This window comes from Seriola dumerili, unplaced genomic scaffold, assembly GCF_002260705.1.
Source record: "Seriola dumerili isolate Sdu_G_001 unplaced genomic scaffold, Sdu_1.0 BDQW01000068.1, whole genome shotgun sequence".
NCBI lineage: Eukaryota > Metazoa > Chordata > Actinopteri > Carangiformes > Carangidae > Seriola > Seriola dumerili.
The window spans coordinates 7,260,872-7,277,476 of NW_019174323.1; the positions used below are offsets into that span (position 1 = coordinate 7,260,872).

The 16,605-nt window shown below is 40.8% G+C and overlaps 1 protein-coding gene across 1 annotated transcript in view; it reads left to right on the forward strand.

The window, feature by feature from the left end:
- cpxm2 (carboxypeptidase X, M14 family member 2) overlaps positions 1-15,582 on the forward strand; it is a 28,471-nt gene extending 12,889 nt beyond the window's left edge. Inside the window, exons 5-14 of the mRNA XM_022743048.1 lie at positions 1,735-1,819; positions 2,799-2,949; positions 4,340-4,428; positions 6,844-6,967; positions 7,178-7,374; positions 9,192-9,371; positions 10,320-10,617; positions 10,952-11,091; positions 11,895-11,994; positions 14,644-15,582. Of these exons, the coding sequence (XP_022598769.1) occupies positions 1,735-1,819; positions 2,799-2,949; positions 4,340-4,428; positions 6,844-6,967; positions 7,178-7,374; positions 9,192-9,371; positions 10,320-10,617; positions 10,952-11,091; positions 11,895-11,994; positions 14,644-14,900 (1,621 nt within the window). The 3' untranslated portion in view covers positions 14,901-15,582. The remainder of the gene's footprint in view (positions 1-1,734; positions 1,820-2,798; positions 2,950-4,339; positions 4,429-6,843; positions 6,968-7,177; positions 7,375-9,191; positions 9,372-10,319; positions 10,618-10,951; positions 11,092-11,894; positions 11,995-14,643) is intronic.
- Positions 15,583-16,605: the final 1,023 nt, after the last annotated feature.

Genomic DNA, 16,605 nt, shown 5'->3' on the forward strand with positions numbered 1-16,605 from the left:
AAGGATTAGGTGTGTGTGTGTTTTGTTATGGAGTAACGTACCTGTTGTCATAGTGCTTCACCTTGAATTATACAGCCCCACACTTTTCAACAAGACTGGATTCTCCATTATGCATCTGTAGACCTGGCTGTATAAGCTCCTATTGTGTCAGGGAACAATACAGTAAACTCATCCTCACTGTACAGGCGTGTGGTCTAAATTGAAGTAATAGGTTTGAGGTAATATTTTGAATAAGGACTGCTGACTGAGGTTTTAAAGGTTAGGAGTAATAGATTTAATCATATTCATATTTACCTTTACTTTCAAAATCAGTAATAATCCATTAATAACAACAGCTTAAGGGTTGCCAGGTTGTACCATATGCATGTGGCTGGGGACATGATGGCTTTTACAGACCAAAATATGGTATTAAGTTAGTTCTCAGTTCTGCTGTTATATGTCAGTAAATGATTAATGAAAGGTTCTTCCACTACAATAATGAATTTTGATGCTATGCAAAATATTCATTATAGGGGTTAAAAAATGTGTAAAGTAAATAGTTAAATGCTGGACCAACGTACAACAACATAGTGTTGAACTGAAGAGAAAGGCTGTACTTACATTTAAGTCGGTCTTCTCTTCATAAAAGAAAAAAAAAACGAACAACTGCTTCTGTTCACAGTTTCCCGCACCATCTACCTACTCTGACTTTGCTCTGTAATAATATTTGACAACTTTTGGCCTTTGTGCTTCTTAATTGGGAAGGGTGGCATAGACTTCTGGAAACTGCTGCGTAGCTGGAGAGCATGGGGAGATACTCTATCAGGCTGTGTTTGTAATTTTCCTTCACGGCCAGCACGATCTAAGGGCACAAGAAGACATTGATTCCTGAGACAGAATTTCTCCTCAATTAGCTCTGTAGGGCATGTAGCTGTCTGTGGTGCCAGCTCAGGGGCTTCTGTCTATAACAGCGCTTTAATTAGCAGAACTGGGAATTCTTGCCAAGCTGTACCAGCTCAGCACTGATGTCTTTATCCAAAAGCATTGGAGCCACTGCCAGCCTACATACTGCACACTCCGGGCAGAGCTCTGCCTGGTATGATGGGACATTAAGTCATCAGTGAACTCCTCTTGCAGACAGACATAAAAAAAGAGACACTGTAGTGTTTTGATTTTTCACCCCCTTGTGCTCTACATATGCTACTTCTATTGGACCGTACCAGTGTGCTTGTAAGTTGTAGCTCCTTGACTGCAACGCCTGTGTGCTTTACATTTGTATTGACCATGTTCAAATGCATGCTGTACTTCTGGACAACCATGCCTTTCCATTTACCTCCATTCATTATTGATTTTTGTTAAAGTTACATTATTGTTGCCAGGGCCATAGCCTGGATTTTAGAAAACCCAAGTCAAAGCCTGACTATGTGGATTTTTAAATTTGGTTCATTCACTTATATATATATCAGACTAAAGTTTCCTGAATTTCTGAATCGAAACTCCACCCAGTTAAGATGAAAATCATCTCTCACTTTTGATCAGATGCCAAAACTTTAAATAATAAAAGACACAAGTGACACTTCTAATATAAATTCTTTGACCTCCTCTCCAATTTTCCCACTTTTAAAATGGACTTCCACCCTGTGAGATTTAAGCGCGGCTGGACGTGTGCTGAGCGACTTCCTCGCCGTCACCTCAGTGCTGCATTTGCATTGAATTCAGCCTGACAGGATATTTCTTTTCCTCCTCTCATAACAGAAGTGACTGGGTGACCTCGTACAAGGTCATGGTGAGCAACGACAGCCACACCTGGATCACTCTGAAGAACGGCTCAAGGGACTTGGTGAGTAACAATCATGACATTTAAAAACGCACATTTCCCAACATCTACAAAGTAAAGCTTTTGAGCTCGAGCGTTATTATTCTTCCTCACTGTATAGTAGCTTCATAAGGAGTCTTGTTTTGTCTGTCCCTGACTGACTGGAAGCAGACAGAAAAATTAATTCTTGCTTGAGAGCAATTACACAGGGAGCTTTGGGTCTCTGCTTATTTCCAAGCTTAATGAGCTGAGAGGGAATAGTAAATACTGATGATCCTCAAGCAGATGGGGACCTCATCTTGCCTCTCTTTTCTACTTGAAGTAACTGAATAGACAGAAACCAAACACAGCAATACCCTGACAACAAACTACAGCAACTAATCGCTGATGCATCGGATGTAAAATAACAATCACATAAATAATCCCATTATCAGTGAACATGCAGATCTGATTAAGTTGATACTTTTGAGTAGAATCATATCTCCGTTGCTCCCTGCTGTGGTTCACATCCCCACAAATGAAATTTTGGTGTAACTGTAAGCTCCCTTGGCTGGTGATGTCATAGATGTGGGAGATAATGCCTCTACATTGATTTAGTCTCCGATACAAGCTTCCCGCTCACCAGCTCGCCCTCCCTTTGCGCAAAATGCCAAACTGCACTGCTTGTCTTTCAAAAATGCCAAAAGGTGCAGAGAAGAAGTCCGACTGTGGACGTTAAAATTTACAATAAACTCCCAGGGATATCAACTTATTCTATTTCCAAAAGCAAACATACATACAGTGCATTCAACTTTAAAGATAAAGTTGAATGTATGTTTTATTTATTTATGCCTTTTAATATCTAGGACAATTAATGACAATTAGCAATGTAGGCTACATTTGGCCCATTTACAGCTGTTGATCGAAAGCCATCACCTTCTGAGAAATAAACTAATAAATGAAATGAAAAATCCTGTTCTTCAGTGTTAAATCACCATCGGGCTGACTGTGTTTGCCTCAGTAGATCTTCAGTGCCAACAGGGAGAAGGAGATCCCAGTCCGGAACATCTTCCCAGCGCCGGTGGTCGCCCGATACATCCGAGTCAACCCTCGCTCTTGGTTCCACAGCGGCAGCATCTGCATGCGAGTGGAGATCCTTGGCTGTCCTATGCCAGGTGACGGGTTTGTATGGACAAAGCAGGCACATGAATAATTCCAAATGAATGAATGAAAAAAAAATGAAGCAGGCTTATTTATTTGAATGAGGCAACTACATCAATACAGTGGGGTTGCTGAGGGCAAAAAAATACAGAAAAGAATCTGGTTCAGCTTTTGCCACAGAGCAATGAAAAGTCATCTGGCAAGGCCTTGTGTTGGCCAATGAAATACACTGAAGCTCAGGTAGATTAACTTGACATCGATGTGACGAAATGTTAAATGATCATCCCAAAAATCTTCTAAATTAAACGACAACATAGTATGTTGATCAGTGCTCTCAAGAACGTTGCTGGTTGCGTGGTTTGAGTTAAAATAATAACTTTGTTATGGTTAGGAGACCTTTGTTGTCATGGTAACAATAATAAATAGTTACAGTCGGAGAAAGACTGCAGTCATGGTTAAAAAAAAAAAAAAAAAAACAACAACAAAAAAACAGTGTTGACTGCTGAGGAAACTGTAAATGAACAGCTGCTTCCTGTGTTAAAATCTTAGGTTGTGTTGATCCATCCACCCTAACCTATGTAGACTGTGTCAGATTATTTACTTTCCTGTTTCATAGTATTATAAACTGCTGTGCCATGTTTTGGCTCTGGACCTCTTGGATTTCAGTGACTCACCAGTGCCTGAAGCCACACGCCCCCGCCAACAAAGCCACTTGCATTTTTTTTTTTTTTTTTTTAACTGCAGGGCTGTTTTCAGTCTGAAAGCCATGTGACCCTTATAAAAAGCATACCTTTTTAATTGACTTGAATGTTTGTATTGGTTAAAGGGACAGTTCACCCTAAACACAAGCCTACCCCTCAGGTTTTCCTACTTACCTCTGTATCAAACCATGCAGTTTTGATTTTATGTCCTGCAGGTTTTGAAACAGTTTTCACTAAAACATTTTCTTCTGAAAAAATAGTCTCAATGAAAACTCGGCACAGGAACGTCTGTCGAGATTATCCACAGTAACTGGGACATTGTTTCTATAAAGCCAGGTTGCTGTTGAGTTATTAATGTGTAACTTTTGAGCGCTGGGAGCACAGCACATTAAATTAAATTTCACGTCCTTTGTGTTGGGATGCCGACAGAAACCTCAAAGGCACTTATCTCGAAACCTTGGCACAAAATACCAGAACTTTCTGGAAGGCTAGACACCACTATAAACAATAGAGAAAATATGTTTCTTAGTAATATGGCTGAACATGAGGAAAGAGAGCAGATGCTCAGCTTTTATAGTCTTTACACACCTGGTGTGACTGATCATTCCTTTCCTTAGATATCATTATAAATAAAGTAATATACAAATAAAGCCTTCTTTAATTTCTGAATATCAATAACTGAATGTTCTCTGATTCCCTGCAGATCCAAATAATTATTATCACAGACGCAATGAAGTCATCACGACAGACGACTTGGACTTCAGACACCACAGCTACAAAGAGATGAGACAGGTGAGTCACAGCGAACAGGAAACAACAGCCTACTTATTTCTTATTCAGCAAAGGGACCAGAGCATGGAGCAATAAAACATCCTGCGTAACTGTGAGCCAACACCAGACAAGTTGTGTCCTTTTGCAAGAACAAAGTGTGCAACAGCAACAAATGAACCCTGCGCTGCCAGCCACATGAAAATGCATACAGCATCTCCTCGGTTGTGTCATTACTTATTCATATAGTTGTCATGAACAGTAGCCCGTTTGTACCGACAAGGAGGACAGCTGTATTTGTCACTGTGTACCCTGTGACTGAGTGATTGTGAAGGTACAAGTGCTGTGAATCGTAATCGTCTCTAATGTAGCGGCCCTCCTGTGCCAAACAGTCTGCTACTGGTGTCCTAACCTGCTGTTATGACCCACAATGAGACTTAGTCCAATTAACGCGGGCTCTGTATAGCTCATTGTAGCACAACGACCCTCTTTTCTAGCCCAGCCACAAAAAAATGAACAATTAAAAAGACTTGTCTTCTCTTTCAATTTTTTTTTTTTTGTTACCTTTGAGGCTAATGTGTGTCGCACTGGGTGTCCAGCCTCTATAGACCTTCACAAAGAAAGGAAGGACTATTTTTAAAACTCAGCTTCTACAGCCTTTTCACCCTTGACATTTCTTTTCTCCATGCAGGTACCTTGGTACCATATCTCCCTCTTGTCCACGGCACTTTAAATAGTGCTGTGAAAGGACCTCAGAGTGGAAATAGGCCATTGTGACTTTTCAAATAAAGTACATACCCCATGAGAGGAGTGAAAAAGATATCTCTTAAGGACTGTCCTTTCCCAGATCACGAACTGACTGTAATGTAGTAGCCCTGGGACTACTGATATTGCCAGAGCGTGGACAGTAGAAAACCATTTTAAAGGAGGTGGAAAGAAAGAACATTTTCCATATTCTTCAAAGAGGAGGATGGCACATTCCCTGGCCATTATCGTGGCACATCCCAGCCAAGGAGCCTCATTTGATGACAGCATTAGCCTAAGTATATAGTTGCTATAAGCAGATTTAAACACCGTCAGCACCATTCAGTTTTATCATAAGGAAAAATAAACACTCACTGGGTTGTGTACTGTTAAAAGACCTTTAAAACAGAATGTTCTATATTGATTCCGCTAACTACGACCCAGGTATGTTTACCAAGGGGATTCTGTGTCTTATTAAACTAGATGTAATCTTGTGTTTAATGAACAAAAGCAGATGTTTGTGTACTTGGTTAGAATAGTCAAGATTCAACCCAGACTTAATTAAAACCCCATCCCTCCAGACTGGTTAATTTCTTCGGCAGCAGCTGGAAGAGTGAGTAAACACAGCTTTCTGACATTAATGCAGTCGCTCTACTTAACAGCTTGTTAGTCTTTTTCCTTGCTGCACTTCTTTGTGTCTTCACTCATGCCCATATGGGTAAATGATAGTCACTGCTATTTTAATCAGCTCCTCTATGAGCCTGTCTTCATAATTACCTTGACTGCTTCTCACACAGCCTCCCTCACTTGCTAGAGTGATATTAAATAGGGTCTGTGTCACAGCACTGGTGATATTGCTTTTGAAATTTCTAATAACATGGAGATTATTTTGTACTATTGTGAGGCTTCAAATACCCAGAATTTAGAGTAGAAACACCTTAAGCCTCTGAAAATTTAAGGTATTTCTTTATAGAATATTCAAGACGAAATAAGAAACAAAGTAAAAAAATATACCTATTTGTTTAAATGTTTTCACTCAGAAACTAAGCTTTTCAGCTTCATCAGGATTGTGATATGTGCTCTCATGATTATATCTGATTAAATGAATTAGATAATGATCTCATCCATCTTTTAGCTCATCCACAAGCAACTAATTTGAACAAATTTACCATCTATACTTTGAACTTGACAGTTTATCCTCTACCTTGAAAACACAAAACAGTCTCAACTCAAGGTTAACTTACTCGCTTGTCCTGGAGCTTTCAGCGGATGGAGTTTGCTCATTTGTCATTGAACAGTAGATATTCAAACTTTACATTATTGTGAGCACTTTTATGACTTCTTGCCCATATTGTGGCAACTTCATCGACTGATGAAGTCCATGAAATATGGTAGAAAGTTCCAGAACAAGTAAAAATAAGTTATTTGGCACAATTTCCTGTTTTCTATGAGCTTATTATGGTTTCTTTGTGTAAGATCATTTGTTTGTGAAGTAACTAGAAACCAGACCTACAAGAAATGTAGTTACACACTATATTTCACATGTTGCGGAGAAGAAGCTGCATAACATGAAAATATCTCAAAATTGTTTTTCTTAATGTTTGAATAAATTTGATGTTATTGTGTAAAAGATATTTTAGGTAAGATTTTATATGATCTATTAAGAGCTGATGCCTCATTATTTACGCTCCACAGCTTATGAAGGTGGTAAATGAGATGTGCCCCAACATCACCCGGATCTATAACATAGGAAAGAGCCACAGCGGCCTCAAGCTGTATGCGATAGAGATTTCTGACAACCCGGGAGAGCATGAAGTTGGTGAGTGTATTTAAGGCAACAGCGAGTTTTGATGCAACAGGACGTGATTGCTCAATTTAATGTACAATAATAACAACATCAGAGACATCACACTGTGTTCCTCGGAGTGTTTTTCTCTGTGTGGCTGCACATGTAGTCACAGTGATTGCATATTTAATCTTCCTCTTTCTTTTCCCCCAATCTCTCCCTTTGTATGAACCTGTTGACCAGGTGAACCAGAGTTTCGTTACACAGCAGGTTCCCATGGTAACGAGGTGCTGGGACGGGAGCTACTCCTCCTGCTGATGCAGTTCATGTGTCTTGAGTATCTATCTGGCAACCAGAGGATACGTCATCTGGTTGAGGAGACCAGAATCCATCTATTGCCATCTGTCAACCCCGATGGGTACGAGAAAGCCTTTGAAGTGGTAGGTCTGCAAGACGGCCATTAGTGACCTCATATCACGCACTGGCCTCTGGTGAAAACAGCACCATATCTGCTTGGCAGGTCTTCTCTCAATAAGAGCACATGTGGTGCAGGTGCATGCTAGAAAATTGGTTTGAATGAACAGGTTGAATATATAAAATGAACAGTGCCCTGATGAACCATACAGTGAGGTCCAAAAGTCTATATATGTGTTATACGAGTGAACAGAAGTGGCTGCCTGTTCTGCTGTAAAATACCACTGAAACACATGTTGCTTGGTATGGTTTTAAATCAGCTGCAGGCCTGTAAGATTAAAGGCCCTGTATTAATGAAAAGCAAATAGACAAAGACAAGTAAAGGAGGACATAAGTGAGTCTGACAATGCTTGGCTTCAGCACAGTCAATGACATCATGTCATTTGGTGACCTGATGTGCAAGTGTGCTGTATGTCCTATAATGCTCTGTTTCACAAAAGCTAATGGTGCTAATTTCCATGTACATGCACAGTTAAAAGAGATAAGGCTATTCAAAACCATGAGGCCTGTAAAAGGGTAGATCAAATCATCACATTTTATCATGGCTGGTGCAATGATTATAGCCTTATTAAGCTATATTTTTGATATCTACATTGAATCAAATGACTATGTGTAATGTAAAAGGGTCACTAGTAGTTTCGCACACCTCTCAGAATAAATGCCCAACTCTATATCATGGCACAGTTTAGCAGCTTTTAGCCTCTTTTGGCTCATTGTTTGGTTCCCCAGCTGCACATAGCTTTAAATGTTGAGTTGGCTCTCACCAACCTTTCATATAAAACCACAGCCAGTTATTTCTAGCAAACAATCTTAGGCGCCACTAGCACCAAATGGGGAGACAAAGTAAATAAGTGGCTGGCTCAAACAAGCTAAAGAGAAATGAATATTGGATTTGATATGTATGTGACCAAAAACACATCTCCATTGAATTGATAGAGTTGATCTGGGTCTGCTGTGTGTGTGTGTGTGTGTGTGTGTGTGTGTGTGTGTGTGTGTGTGTGTGTGTGTGGGTGTGGGTGTGTGGGTGTGTGTGTGCATAAGCAGTGTTCTGCTAGCATTCTGTTAGCATTAACAGCTGTTTACTTCAGTCTAGAAGCAACGTTGCCAGCAAACTAACGTCATTTCTGTCATCACCAAGAGCAGTCTCCAGCGGTGGAAAGCAATGCCCATGTTAACTCTTGCTGACTCTATTTCTATCATTTTTTTTCTTCTTCTGAAGTTTGCATGCTAACCAGCTAGACCCTGGGCCGATAGTGAATCACTGTAGCCTTCGTTCAGCATGAGAGGATGAAGTAACACTGCTCTGAGGGTGTTTTCTAACCTCTTGTGTTGTAAACACATCAATAGCTGAAGCTATTGGCAAGCGACCATTATCACCACCACCTCCACCACCCACTCCCTGCAAGAAACCATGTTCGGCGGCAGAGAAAACTTAGGCTACATATAGCACCTTTAAGTTGTTTTTGGTTGCCAGTGTTGACCTTCCTCCTCTCTACAGCATGCTCCTTGGTTGACCAGCTGCCTATGTGTGGACTGGTGGGTTTTGTGATCAGCAGGAAGACAGCAGTGTTATGACTTGTTCAAATGTAGCCCCTGGTTGAGCTGTGATGTGATGATGGAACCCCCTGTCCCCTCTGCTGCTGTCCATGATCTGATCACACTGCTGGACATCTTAAAGGATGAATACAATGCTTCCCCACCAAGCCATCTGAACCATGCCACAACTATAATTTTCTCTGAATTTCCTTCATATTGTCTTTCTGTTGCTTTTCCTGTTACCCAGGGTTCAGAGCTCAGCGGCTGGTCTCTGGGTCGATGGAGCAATGATGGAATAGACATTCACCATAACTTCGCCGATCTCAACACCATACTGTGGGAAGCCGAGGCCAAGAAGTGGATCCCTCGCAAAATGTTCAACCACCATGTGCCCATCCCAGAGTGGTACCAGTCCAGAAATGCCTCTGTGAGTCTGACTGATTCAGTTAGATAAAATGTTGTGTTATATATTAAACTCATTTAATGTGTATATTTCAACATCCCTGCAAGTAAAGGCAGGCAATTTTAAGACTATGGTTTACAGAAATGCCACATTGACCTTTTGTGTTATAGGCCACTCCAAAGTCCTACTCACAGCTTTCATTGTTTACAATATGAAGTAACACCATCAAATTTTTATCTTCCTGCTGCATCTTTAATAAAATGTTTTCCGATTAATTTCTATACTAATTGTCACCTATAGGTCACAAATTATGACCACGTCCTGCCCCTTCCAGTTAAAAAACAAATCTCACAGTGAAGACAGTCCGCCTCTTGAAAAGGGTAAAACAGCAATGTGGGCATATCAGCGCTGTCTATTTTGGGCGAAGCGGATGCATTTGCTATTTGTGACGAAGAGGCTGTGAGCTAAAATATAACCGGCGATCTATTAAAAGCTCATCCTCACGAGTGTTTGGATGTTGTGTTACTGTGAGCCATGAGTGAGTCACACATAGCCTCCAGAATAGCTGCAGCAGCTGCAGAGCTGGGATCCCCATCTGTGCTCAGGAAGCTGTGAAAACTGTCCTCGCTCGCCTCACCGACCGGCCCAACCAGTGCTTCAAGATAGCAGGGCTAGTTTAAATATATTCCCCCAACAACAGACACAATTTGATTAATTTCCTGATTGTGACATGCAAATACAAGCCACTGGAACCCACGTGACATTTGTTCACTTTTCAGAATAAATATTAGTAAAATTAGTTTACAGCATGGGAGTGTGTGAACAGCCTTTTTGATGACTTTATCACTCCCGCTTGAAAGCACATTGCGGTGAAATTGTTTTCAGCCTGAGGGAGTTCATTTAGCAATCACGGTACTTAGGTGATCGGATGAATTACATTATCCTCCGCTCTCCTGTGTCCCCCCACTGTAGGTTGCCGTGGAGACACGGGCTCTGATAGCATGGATGGAGAAGATGCCCTTTGTGCTGGGCGGTAACCTCCAGGGAGGGGAGCTGGTGGTGACCTTCCCATACGACAAAACTCGCTCCCAGGGGGTGAGCAGGGAGCAGACCCCTACCCCGGATGACCACGTCTTCCGCTGGCTGGCCTTCTCCTACGCATCCACCCACCGCCTGATGACTGATGCCAACCGACGGGTCTGCCACACAGAAGACTTTGCCAAGGAGGACGGCACCGTCAACGGAGCGTCCTGGCACACTGCGGCTGGCAGTTAGTGTCCATAGCAGTTTTCTCACTGAGCCTAACACTGTGTTATGCAGGATTTCTCTGCTCAGCTCTGAGCCTTTGAGCTGTAGCTTTGTTTAGCACCCACATCTGCATATTCAGTACTGAACCCCTTTGGCTGCCTCAGCGCCTCTAGGTTTTGGCTCAAAGTATCATGTAAGAATTCAAAGGCAAACAAACAAAGACAGGCAAAAGTGAGAGGGCTTTAGACCCCATTTCACTCTTAATTATCGCCGCAAATTCTGGCTATTGACCTGACAAAATGCTGACCTAGGTTGATGCTGCCCTGTACACAAATACGTTTGGTCTTTCTTGGCAGGTATGAATGATTTCAGCTACTTGCACACCAACTGCTTTGAGTTGTCGATGTATGTGGGTTGTGACAAATTCCCTCATGAGAGCGAACTGCCTGAGGAGTGGGAGAACAATCGCGAGTCTCTTCTCGTCTTCATGGAGCAGGTACAGAGGCAAAGTAGCCCCCGCAGCTCACACATACACACACACACACACACGCACACACACAAGGAAACCTGAGCACAATCAAACACGCCACACATACACATGCTTTTTATATTATTATTTTGGAGTTATTTCAGGGATATGGTTGTCCGCATTCATTTGTTTCTGTAATTCTTCTCTCCCTAGTGCTCACTTAAAAGTCCCGTACTGATACCATACGAGCTGATCACATACTCTATACACAGTGAAGAATAGTTTAACTGTCAGACACCTAAATTGATGCCTCTCTGAAATTTGCAGAAAAGGCCAACAGGAAACCACTGGATCCTCTGAACGACACCGAGGCCAAAGCAAAAAAGAAATTCCAGATTTTATTAACTGATTTCATTAAATAACTGAGCAGTTCACACTGTATTATAAGATACTGAGGGTTGCAAAGGTCCCGTCCTCCAAATTCAGGCGAAACAAGGCTGCATTCTCAGCTGCACTTTGAGAAGAAATTCGACAGACTTGTCGGCCTGTTATGTTGTATTCTGTCTGGTGATGTGGACTTCAGAGGAGCCAGCCCCCCTGCTGGGGCCAGCCTTTATTGAAATATTGATGCTGGATGAGGAGCAAAAAATATTACAACATGTTAAACTGTTCCGTTAAACTGAAGATCAAACACTGTGCGTCATACATTATACATCACATCATCATTATCCTGTAATATACATTGTATTAAATTATGCAGGAGATGTTGATGGGGTAAACTTAGGGCAGGATTCACACATGGCTGCATGGGCCGTGCTTTTCATATGCAGGTGCATCGTGGGATCAAAGGTGTAGTGAGGGACCTGCAAGGTCGCGGAATAGCTAACGCCATCGTCTCGGTGGAGGGCATCGGCCACGATGTTCGCACAGGTAAGATATCGCATTTCACCTGACTTTTATATATAATTTCAGCTATTGTTCATTTGAGCAAGCCACCATTACAAAACAAACACCTCAGAAATGTGTTCAGTTCAAGTTTGTCTGGATACGAGCAGCTGCCATTGTGTTTTTTGCAGCATGTGGATGTGTTTTCCCTTCATCCCTGAATTTTTATGTGAGTGAGTAAGCTCAGATTTTGCAGTCAAAGCAGCAGCAGCTATACCTCAGGGTGCACTGACTCAACTGTCTCTACACTTCAGCTTATTCCTCAGGAATGAGTCACTCTTACAGTAAGTTAGTCTTCCGGTGTAAAGATGGAACAAAAAAAAAATACAAACAAAAGCAGCTGATGTATTTGAGTTGGAGTCTGACTCAATTCACAGTCATAACCAGTGTTGTCGAGGCCCTCTGCTCTGAATTTGACTATCGATTTGTGCGTCCTCAAGGCAATCTCTGCTGATGCCTAAAAAATGCAGCCTTCAAAGCCAAAGTAGTTTTGTACTTAGAGCGTGAAATCGAATGTCCAAAAGGACATTAGCCATTATTATTCCTGGAACTAAGTATAAGTCACCGCTTCCTCTCAGAAACCCTGCTATTCTCAGTTGCAGTCGGGATAGATTTTTAGGCTATTTATTTAGAAGAGTGTACCTTTTCATCTGCTTTGAATTTGCTTTGGAACAGTATAAAGATTTATAAACCGAAAGCAGTCGTCCTTTCGTCAGGATGAATCGACCTTAGATCACTGAGAAGGCAGGACAGACAGACAGCCTGGGAGCTACTGATGCACATCAACGAAAGATGTTTTGCCAAACAAAGAATTCATTAGCTCATTAGCATTTTATAGTGATGCATATCAGGAAACAATTAGATTCCCTTCTGCCATCTCAATGTGAGTAATGTGAGCGCAGATGTCCATGTGTAACTGTTTGGATCGGCTGTAGATCAGCAGCAGAAACAGACCTGCTATCATGTGTCATTTGTGTCTGTGACCGTTCAGACGTGTCAGGTGGGTGTTTGGATGACAGCAAGGAAGCAACACTGTCGTTTTTATGAGTGAGTCAACGGCTGAAAATACAGCACAAGAGCACTCGTGTTCCCAGGGTCACATAAAGGCAGCGTTCAGCACGGCATGGCCAAGAAAATCCAGCATGACAAAGCAGAGCTATTTTTAAAAAATCTAAATAGGAATACAGAACACCTCCTTTCCAGAAGTAGAACACAAAGAACTCTCTAACTTTTATTTGAGGTTTCAGATTAAAGCTTTTGTGATGCTTGCTTCTTTTTCTTTTTCTTTTTTTTTTGCCACTGCTTAGTAGGCTGTTCAAATTCAGCTTTCTAGGACAAGATTTGCATACTGCTGCTGTTGCACAAATAATGTGTAACTGTTACGCTTGTTGTGATTTAACTTAAATTTCATGTTAACATGGTCCTTTATACTGTAGGTAAAACCCTTGAGGGTGCAGCATCTGTAGTAAAGAGTTTCAGAGAGAAAAGTGGGTATTGCTAAAGGTTGTGCCAACAGTAATTAGATCAATTTTTGTTTTGTGTTTTTTTTATTGACCCTGAGAGCAGAAAAGATCAAACATGCTCACTGTATTTCTCTTATTACTGTGAAATTCGTCTTCTTTGGTTTATCAAGAGAAAAAATTAAGCTTGTTTCTTCTTTTTTTTCCACTTGAAGTCTCTATTAGAGGCTAAAAGTCCTGATGTCTCACCCTCTGCTGCTTTTGGACCCTCAATTTATGGAAGTGCTATGCTGAATTGCTGAAGTACCACTTTGATCATTTTTATGGGAAAAAAAAGTGAGTGGAAAAAAATGGGATGGACAGTGATTTGGTTTCATGTGATAAATTTTTTTTTTAAAAAAGCTGATGAACATACATTGTGATGAAGGAAAATGTTAGAAGTTCACAGAGTGAAAGGATAGCAAACATATCATCATCATATACAGCGAGACTGTATTATATGTAGGAGTCACTGTGAAGTCATGAAACCCAAAAAGGTACAAGGCCTTATAGGGATTATTAAAAGTATATTATACTGGACCTTTCATGAACAAAGGAGCATAGTTTTTACAGTATTAATGAATTTTTCCCTCCATCAAACTGAATCAGACTAAATCCATAACAAATGTCACCAATGGTTAATATTTCTTATGGTAGAAGAAGCTGGCTTAGTTAGATAGGACACTGTAGAAACAAAATACTTTAAATTAGCCAACGTGAAGCTACATTTTACATACATCAACAGTGAGCTGAAACTTTGATTCGAAATAATGCAATGTTAAGCTGCAATATGGTTATGGTTACTGGGCTAAAACTTTGATAAAGGGTCACGTCATCAGATGAACCATCCACCCCCCCCACCCCCCCTTTATTTAACTTCAGTTTTTCCCACTGCTGTGTATCAACAACATTTTGTGCTGCTGAAGATGTATAATAGGCTACTGCCATTAAACTGACATATTGTGTAAAAGAAGTTTAAAAACTCTAAATAATCTTTCCTGCTTTTTGGAGTTCAGTGCGGCAAACTGGAAAGGTTTGTTTGAGTATACAAAATATTTATTTGATGTGTGTGTGTGTGTGTGTGTGTGTGTGTGTGTGTGTGTGTGTGTGTGTGTGTGTGTGTGTGTGTTTTCAGCTGCTGATGGTGACTACTGGCGCTTGCTGAACCCCGGAGAGTACAGAGTGACAGCGAGGGCCGAAGGCTACAGCCTCAGCAGCAGGAAGTGCGAGGTGGGCTACGAGATTGGCGCCACCAGGTGCGACTTCATCATCGGCCGCACCAACCTGTCACGAATCAAAGAAATCATGGAAAAATTCAACAAGCAGCCCATCAGACTGCCCGTCAGGCAGCTCCAGGCTCGCAGGACCAGAGAAAGACGCACGGGAACATAATGACAGGATGAGGAAGCTGCAGGAAGAATTGAAAACAAACATCTGCTCTGATCTGACTGGGGTGAACTCCAGGCCTGGGTTTGGACCTTTGTCAGATTCCTCCACAGGACTGTCAGAGGAATTAGTGTCTGGAGATTGAAAATGTGGATTAATTTAAACGGGATGCTTTATTTGTTTTTTTGTTTAGTTTGGTTTTGTCCCTAGGCATAAGCTCTCTCTGCGGTGACTGTTGTCATCTCAGCTTTCCTTGATATCCACCGTAAATGTAAAAGTATTTCTTTCTATCAAGGGCTATGTTTGTTCAACCCCTTTTTTTTCAGTCTATAATACATCTACCATCACTCCTTGTGACACAAGTATAAATACTGAAATGGCAGATAAGAGAATATAATCAATTCAGAACTTATTTTTTTAAATAAAAGAAAATTGATATACAAACTATAGATAAGGAATATGTCTTAGCATCTAATTTTAGCCACTCTGAGAAATGGCCATGACTGTCATTATGTACATACTTATTAACTTATGTAACACATGTAAACCATTACAAAAGCTTTATTACCTGCACTTGTACAATTTTTGGTCCATTAAGAAACTTGTGGACACGGTGGCTTTTTGTGTGTCACTGATTAATTTTTTTATAAACTTTGCATTTGGCAAATCATTAAAGAATTAAAGACTATTAAAGACTATGTTTGCACAAACTGAACTTATTAAGCTGCTCATGTGGTAGAGTGTGGATTTGATTTTACTCATGGAAAACACCTTGAAAGTGTCTGCATAAGTGTGTGTAATGTCCAATCAATTACACAATAGGTCTTTTAATTTGAATTTCCAAAATTTTAGTTTCCTGGAAAGAACCATGTAATATTACTACTAATTATAGAGAAAGCAGTATTCAGTTGGTACACATTTACTGAATCTGTTCCAATTAATGGGGCAACCTAGTGCACAGGGCATCAGCTGGATATGTAAAAATGTGAATCACATAAATGTTGGAAATGTTAACGTTCATTTACAGGCAAGCATGCATGACAATATACTTCATCATATTCATATATAATCATTTAGCAAATTTTTTTCGGAAATGACACACATATAAAATCAATCTGTAACAAAGTATTTTAGAGGACTTCACATCAGAAATGATAAAGAAAGTCAAAATGTTTGCAGTAATGAGTGATTTACCGAGATGATAATATCAAAATGATCTCCGATTTTACATTCGCTCCTGTTTTGATTGAACCTCCCTAATGGAAAATAAACACCATTACATTCCCATAACTTAGTTGTAATCACTGTGGTTAATTTTAAGCATCATCTCATTTGATTTCTGCAGCAGTGTGATCATATCGCAGGAGTGTCGGGGTGGAAAGGCGCTAATTATCAGAGCTCTGCTGGGGCTTTCACAGATCACTAGCTTATTCTGACAACAACACTGACCCTCCTTCTCTCTGGCCAGCATGCAATTAGAGGAAGACCTTAACCTCTTTTCTCCTCCTCCAAAGGTTATTGAATGGAGACTCACACACCTGTCATCATCTCAGAGCACTGGCGAGCATAAGACATATCAGAGGTTCTTAGTATTACCATGCTTCCTGCAGCTCTATACCAGAGTCGGTGACTTTGATTTGAAACAGAAAGAATCTGTACAGCATGTAAGTGGGATTTTACATATTGAAGGGGCCATCCGGGTGGTTTTTCA